The sequence below is a fragment of the Macrobrachium rosenbergii genome, chromosome 2 (genome assembly GCF_040412425.1).
Source record: "Macrobrachium rosenbergii isolate ZJJX-2024 chromosome 2, ASM4041242v1, whole genome shotgun sequence".
Taxonomy (NCBI): domain Eukaryota; kingdom Metazoa; phylum Arthropoda; class Malacostraca; order Decapoda; family Palaemonidae; genus Macrobrachium; species Macrobrachium rosenbergii.
In genome coordinates this window covers 46,763,743-46,771,934 of record NC_089742.1, presented here as the reverse complement: position 1 = coordinate 46,771,934, position 8,192 = coordinate 46,763,743, and the positions used below count along the sequence as shown (strand labels likewise).

Sequence of the window (8,192 nt, the reverse complement as noted above, 5' to 3'; positions counted from 1 at the left end):
TCATTTATGTTACAATATTTGTGTTAACGCAGTTAATCCCATGGTTGTGTTTTTGCTGTGTAAAACAGCCTTGTTTGTCAAGGGATTCACAGTGTGTTAAACCTTTTCATGTGATTATATATTAACCTTATGTAGTTCTAGGGGAGTCTTGACATTAAATCCTGTTTAAATTTGAAAGACTGATTGACTGTTAAGGTGGCTGGCAATTTGACAACGATAATTTCAAAGGAAACAGTTCAATGAAAGTGGACACTGCCTAGTATTAGTATTTATTTCAAAACATGCCTAGGAGAAGCGCAGAAGGATAACAGCAGATTCGCAAAACGTAGGAGGGTAAAAATAGTCAACCGGAATATTTTTTTCAGCTATGACGAAGTGCAGCCTAAGTGGACATGGTCTTTGCTTCACCCTGTGCGCTCCTCATACTAGCAATGAGCTCGGCGTGTGCCGCCTTGGCCTGAGCCACGGCGGGGACATCCTGCACTGCCAACAGTTCGTCGCTGGGCAAGTCTGACGCTGCTACTCTGAATCCCTTCAGAGGTTCCGCCACGTACTTCCTAACGTGGATCTCCCCTTCGGGGTTGAGGTAAGCGAAGCTACCGGCAACAACGCCTGCCATGTCCTTCACTTCCACGCGGGTGTGTGAACCGCCCCAGTGGGAGAAACTGTACTGCCCAGCTTCATCTTGGCTGCGGTACTGCCCACCGACGAAAGGCACCTCAGCTGTTGGCATTGGAGGATCGGGAGCTTGCAGGGCATCGGGAACGATTGCGATCATCATGGGGGAAGCGACAACCATCTCTGAAACCGGCAGTGAGGCTGCGACCATGGGTACTTGGGGAGCGATGCTGGCAAAAGTTTCCAGAACGGGTTCTGGTTCGTCAACTCTGATTGCTAAGGAAAGTGAATCTTCTTCGAATGGTTCTGATGATGAGACTGACAACACAATACCTTGATCAGCAGGTACGTCACCACCTTCTTCTAAGAAATCTTGACGGGTCTCCCAGCTCTCAGCAGGGACAGCTGCTTGAATCGAGTCGACAGAGGCTCTGATGGAAGGAACGTCTCCTACGAGCGCAGTTTCTGGCTTGACAGCTTTTGCTGCAGGAGGTGCATCGATGATAGTAGAATCAGGCGAGCTAGAAAAGAGCGACGGTTCTCCTTCAGCTTTCTGTGTCATTTCACTGTCAGTAGACTCTGCTTTGACACTGCTCTTCTCAGAAGCTACGGCATCTGCTCTGAGGGGTGTCTCACCTTCTGATGGAAAAGCAGGTTCTTTCTGGGGGAAAGCAGGTTCTTTCTGGGGGAGAGCAGGTTCATTTTTAGACAGGGCGGGTTTGTTTTCGGTTTCGTCGAGAGGGAAGACGGGCTCGTTCGTAAGGACAGGCTTTGGGGAAATTTTAGAAGGCACGATTTTCACCTGAGAGACTGCTGGGTCTGAGTAGGGGAAGTTTCCCACTTCTTTTAGGTTGATTCCAGGTTTGGGGATCTTGGTCAGTGCTGGAGTCTCCGGTGGTGTTGGGAGACCCATCGCCTGCACCACAGCGAATGCCAAAACCTGTGGAAAAAGGAAAACAAATGATAAAAAACACAGCTGTGTCGTTTTATCCATATATTGTCTTAAAAGAATATACAGTATCATAACTCATTATTTGATGAGTTAGTGGATCATATTTTTAAATGGCCACTGAGACAGCACTCCTAAAGGGGTACTCAAACAGTCAAAATACAGGTTTACTAAATGGAATTCAGAAGAACTAGCTAGACCCACTCAAACCTACCAGTTTTCAAAAGTATATTTATCTGTGAAGTAAGTGCATTCTATATAAGTAACCTGCACACCCAAAACATTGACAGAATTAACAGTTAAATTCCAGTATCATGAAATTGTATTTAAAAAAAATTGGATGATTGAGGAGATAGAGGAAATATGTACAGATTTAACAGCATTAATAAATTACTAAAACAAACGCCAATAATAATGATTCATGAACTGTAATAATAATAATAATAATAATAATAATAATAATAATAATAATAATAATAATAAGAAGAAGAATAATAAGAAGAAGAAGAAAGAAGAAGAAGAAGAAGAAGAAGAAGAAGAAGAAGAAATACCTTGAGATGTTCCTCCTTCGGTGGGGACACTTGATAAATATAGCCAGACCCACGCACTAAGAAACAAAATATTATATTTATATGTATGGGCTTATCGACCACAAATGCTCTTACACCTGTGATTATATGCCACCACTGATGGATAGTATAAGAAATAAAGTAGTGTTTCTAATATTAAATAAAGTAGTGTTTCTAATATTAACACCAGTATCCAGTGGCGGTTACAGTAAATGTAGCGGATTCTCGTCAAACTTTTTTTTTTTCCGTGACATGCTCATCGCAACAAACCTGTTTCTGGTGACTAAGTTCGCGCGTAGGCCGAATTTTGCCCCAAAAGAAAACGGGAAAATGGGATTATGATGCCAGAGGAAGGAAATTGAGATTATTATTATTATTATTCAGAAGATGGACCCTATTCATATGGAACTGGCCAGGGGCGTTCCTAGACATTTTGGGGCCCGGGGGGCACAGTCCCATTTGGGGCCCCTCTTATGGGGTGGGAGGCGAGCGAAGAGAGCCAAAGCAGCTGGTGGGGAGTTGGTTGGTTCGGTTTTTTTAGAATATGAGCAATTGTAGGATCATTTTAAAGGCACTTGTAAATGCAAATTTCAGAAATTTTATTTCTTAAAACTAGGTGTACGTTGAATAATTGAAGATCCACTTAATTCATTGAATCATTTGAATGTGTATTATCTGGGCAAATGGGGCCATTATGGGGGCCCTCAGAGGATAATTAGGACCCCTATAAGCAGTAATCAGTTGCCTTAGATCGACCCTGCCCTTAACCCAATCAACGTTACCCATCCTCCTCCGATCCGTATGAGAAGGTCTATAATGGGCTCTACGATTGGGAGGGGGCCCCTGGAGAGCCCTACTTCTTTTACATAACATTTTTGTTACATTTTTTGTTCACAAAATTGGAAATTGGGACCCTTTAGTGGGCCCCAAACTTTCGGGTCCAAATATAAATGGGGCCCTTGACCATTTTGGGGCCACTGGATTTAGCTTGTCCTGTCATAGCAGCAATGGTTAAATCTCGCATTTTGGGGCCTCCCCCTCACTTTGGGACCCGGGGGCGATTTCAAACAGGCCCCCCCCTCAGGAACGCCACTGGCACTAGCCCACCACAAGGGGCCACTGACTTGAAATTCAAGCTTCCAAAGAATATGATGTTCATTAGAAAGAAGTAACAAGAAACAGAGAGAAGAGATCAGTTATTGGAAAAGAAAAAATAAATTCACAAATTAATAAATACATAGATAAAAATGTACGCAATGTAAGGAATGAGAATTTTAAACTTTTAATGTGTCGAACAAAACTGCGCTGTTTGAAGTATCAGCTGATTTGCACGTAACGGAGGTTAATAGAAAATGAATTAAAGAAAACGAATGACTTATTTTAAAGGAGATAGGTAGAAATAGGATTGATATTGAAGAGATTGCACTTTTCTTCAAGTTAGGTGGTCTAAATAGCAGACGAATGTTATCATCATTCATATTTTTTCACTTTCACGAGAATATCCATTATCATGTTCACTTCTTATTCACCTTGATCATGTACACGTATGACACTACCACTTTTTGATAACGCACTTTTATGTACTTTATACTTAATATTTAAGAGTGGGGAGGCATGACTGAAAGCACAGTTCGTATCTGAATTTTAGGATATTCCCTCCAGGAAGCTTCTTGAGAAAATCACTAACGGAAACATTAGACAACCGTAATCATCTCAAGTTTCGATTGGAATTGTCTTATATTCATCATAAATCAAGCCTAAGCTCATCACAGACGACTAGCGTTGTTTCCTCGGGAGAAACAACGCTAGATTTAAAACCAGGAAACGTCAAGAGGAAACCAGGAACCAGGGGAAACACTTACTACTGTCGCCGAGAGTCTCATTTCCCCGCAGTGGCTCTTGCTGTCCTTTCGTCGGTGGAAGAAGAAGATGCTCCGGTGAAGGAAGATGCTCTCTCCCCACTTATATATAGAGTACGGTCCCTTTCCCTCCCTTGGCCGGGCGTCCCCCATCTAACTCCACCCACCTGACGCCCATCCATGTGATGATGCATCCGTCCATCTGACCTTCGGGGCTTCGACTCATCTCTTTTGCACCAGTTTCCTCCTCGGTGATGATGCGTAGATTCGGCTCTGAATTTCGACCGTTACTTCTCTCAGATGAAAGGAATAGGTCTAATTGTACTGATCTCACTTTGCTATGTATCTTATTCTTTTTTTTTCTCTCTCCTATTTCTCTTTCCTAGTTCTTGACCTTTCAGGTTATCCGAATTAGGCTGCTTTCCCCTACAGGGGCCTTTAGGCTTATAGGCCTAGCATTTTTCTTTGCCAATAGAGTTGCAGCATAGCTTGCAGTAAGAAAAATGGTGAAGAAATCCACAATGGTATAAGTGAAGATATATATATTAAAGACATATACAAAACTAGAGCTTTCGAGAACCTGCTCGATTCTCCTTCTCAAGCGAGGAGAATCTAGCAGGTTCTCGAAAGCTCTCGCTTTGTAGGCCTATATATTCTTTAATATATATTAACGCTTACACTACTGTGGATTTCTTCGCCATTTCAGTGGCTCGTGCGATTTCGACATTTTTTATGAATAAGAATAATAATAACCATAATCTTAACCTCACTTGCGGATGATAGCAAAAAGGTAAAAACTCAAGGAAAACGATTTTTTAGTTTTATTTACGAGAAAATAGTCCAGCAATCAACAGAATGCCCAGAAGGAACCTGTCATCTTTTGGGATATTAGGATATTATGTAAGGTAATCCCAAGAAATGATGGGACAAGGTCCTCCCGCCTCCTGTTGCTCCAATTGCAGTGGCTGGACGTTACATAAAGCTCTGAATTCTGGGCAGGGTCACTTATATAAGGACTAATGCAGTATGGTGACATAATTAGATACTGCTTTACGGATAGGCCTAGTTGTATTGATTTGCCTATTGACGGATTTGTGAATGTTTGGTCTAATGAGATGGTAAAATCGATATGAATGGGCTGAAATTGTCAGTTTTTGTTGAGTCAACTGTTGAGGCGTCTCATGGTAAAATCAGAGCATTTCTGAAATTGAGTCAGAAGAATATCTGATTATTGAGCTGACGTTCTCTGTTGTCAGCTCAAGAGCCAGGTTCGAATGGTTCTTCCTTCCAATAGGCCTATATCCGAGTTTCTCTTGTACTAAGCATCAGGAATACATTTCATTCAATGGTCTAAAAGACTGCGTTAATGTAGACCATTATTGAGTAGAAGTCAGTCATTTTTGTCCCTTTTCTTGAATAATTAGGGTAATAAGATTTCCTGGCATATGGGATCCTTTAGAGGAAATATCGCTCTGTCCAGCACAGTAGGTAGAAATGCTATGACCTAGTATTAAAAATTCGTAAATTTCAACATTAACAGAAGGAAGAGTGATGTATCTAGTCATATGTGATGTGGAAGAACCGTAGATTAGATCACAAAATGTCTCGACTCCAAAATCATTGTGGTTTTTTCCTCCTACAAATGTGGCGTCATTGTATGATTGATAAGAGGTTAACAAGTAAAAAATGCGCCGAAGTTTCTTCGGCCCAATCGAGTTTTCTGTGCAGCCGCTACAGCTTATAATCAAGGTCACCGAAAATAGATCTATCTTTCGGTGGTCTCGGTATAATGCTGTATGAGCCGCGGCCTATGACACTGTGACCACGGCCCGGTGGTGGCAGCACGATTATGGCTAACTTTAACCTTAAATAAAATAAAAACTACAGAGGCTTGAGGGCTGCAATTTGGTATGTTTGATGATTGGAGGGTGGGTGATCAACATTACCAGTTTGCACCCATCTAGCCTCAGTAGTTTTTAAGATCTGAGGGCGGACAGAAAAAGTGCGGACGGACTGACAATATCCATCTCAATTTTTTCTTTTACGGAAAACAAAAAACGGCTTATTCTGAAGCTTTCGGTGAGAGAGAACTGTCACACTAGCAGAGGATTGTATGACATTACACTGTAAAGATAACAGTCAGTTAGTGTAGCATAAATGTACTGGGACAGAATATTTTTTTGAAGAACTTGCTGGAAAATCTTCTTGGACCATTTCCGTATAATTACGGTATAACAAAAGGGAAGTTCTTGAGAGAGAGAGAGAGAGAGAGAGAGAGAGAGAGAGAGAGAGAGAGATACTTTAATCTCTGGAGACCATTATTGTGGACTCTTTGAGGGACCATGCGTTGAATAGGATGCTATGACTTTCTGCGTGAGAAATTTACAGTGTGCTGAGTAAAACGGACTACTGTATATTAAAGAATATCGTGACATAAACAAGTAAAAAATGCGCCGAAGTTTCTTCGGCGCAATCGTGTTTTCTGTACAGCCGCTACAGCGTATAATCAAGGCCACCGAAAATAGATCTATCTTTCGGTGGTCTCGGTATACAGTAATGCTGTATGAGCCATGGCCCACGAAACGTTAACCATGGCCCGGTGGTGGTCTATCATATATCGTTGCCAGAAGCACGATGAAAAACCTAAATAAAATAAAAATTACTGAGGCTAGAGGGCTGCAATTTGGTACGTTTGATGATTGGAGGGTGGATGATCAACATAGCAATTTGCAGCCCTCTAGCCTCAGTAGTTTTTGAGATCTGACGGCGGACAGAATAAGTATAGACAGAAAAAGTGCGGACGGACAGACAAAGCCGGCACAATAGTTTTCTTTTACAGAAAACTAAAAAGTGCAGAAGTAACATCTTGTGGTAACTATTAATATAAGAGAAAAGTTTGCAGAGGGTTGCAAGACATTTATTGAACAGAAAAATTATTGGCTTGCAGTAGTCTACTTAAGACAGCTATATGACCGTGCCGTCAGTGCACCTCATGTGGTGCACTGCAGACATTACTTAAGGTTCTTTGCAGCGTACCTTTGGCCCCTAGCTGCAACCCCTTTCGTTCCTTTTACTGTACCTCCTTTCACATTCTCTTTCTTCCATCTTATTTTCCACCCTCTCCTAACAATTGATTCATAGTGCAACTGCTTTGAGGTTTTCCCTCCGTTACATCTTTCAAACCTTTTACTATCAATTTCCCTTTCAGCGCTGAATGACCTCATAGGTCCGAGTGCTTGGCCTTTGGCCTAAATTCTATATTCAGTTCAATTCAATTCAAGAGGGAGGAAGTGACGTATGTCGTCAATATCTAAGAATCACAGAGCCTATAATGTTGCTTGATCTGACATTGCAAAGGCATTACCTTGCTTTTCAGAAATTTCATGGCAGTGGTGTCACAACATGACGCTAGAGTAAAGCAACCTTTCTATAACCCTGGACGTAAGATAATCATTAATTATTATCAATATTATGTTATCAAATGATCTCATAACATTTTCGATAAGAATATTCCCCGAGGTTCTGCTTAGGTTCCCAAAGTGTATGATATCAAAAACCGATAAATTAGCTTTCAAACTCACTGCCTTGACTTTTCAGAAAGAACCCAGTATAACTGAAGAACAAGTGGGCACACACTTGCAGTGAACCAGTCGTAAAATGCTCAAGAACAGCAACTCCACCTACATCGTTCATAGTCTTTACACCTATATCAGCAACAGTAGTGTCCCTGCATGTGCGCAACTCCTATATTTAGTTATATAACTGCGATCTAGATCCAGTTCAGCTTGCCTTGTAAGCGAGACAGAGACCCCAGTGTCAGACTTAAGGACGTTTTCTTTGATGTCCTGGAACTCTGAATCTGTCTCGTCTAGTCTGGTAAATCGAGTTATTTGTGTTTGAAAACCCATAACCTTAACTTTGTAATGTCCCCGTTGGGGCGAATAAACCTTTTATTTGCATGCATTTGTCTTGCCCATCTCTTGTCAAGGTCATTAAGAAGCTTAAGACTAAACTGATAAAGGAAGCAGTTGCCAAGATAATAAAAATAAAAAAAACCAGTTCCAGCTGTTGGAGAGATCCCACAAGTGGAGCAACTTGAGCTGATTCTGTTTAAAGCTGCACATGTTTCAGTGTTACTGAATAGTGTTCAGTTATATCTGGAGAAGCGCTAAGAAAAGTGCCTTCTCAGTTCGTTTT

At 41.4% G+C, this 8,192-nt stretch overlaps 1 protein-coding gene across 1 annotated transcript; it reads right to left on the bottom strand.

Annotated features, from left to right (window-relative positions):
* Positions 1–253: 253 nt before the first annotated feature.
* On the bottom strand, positions 254–4,217 carry LOC136849801 (zonadhesin-like). The gene is made up of 2 exons (XM_067123233.1): positions 3,999–4,217; positions 254–1,558 (listed from the first exon to the last, which is right to left on the bottom strand). Exons 1-2 carry the CDS (start codon positions 4,146–4,148, stop codon positions 383–385), a joined length of 1,326 nt encoding a protein of 441 aa, XP_066979334.1. The 5' UTR covers positions 4,149–4,217; the 3' UTR covers positions 254–382.
* Between the last annotated feature and the right edge of the window lie 3,975 nt (positions 4,218–8,192).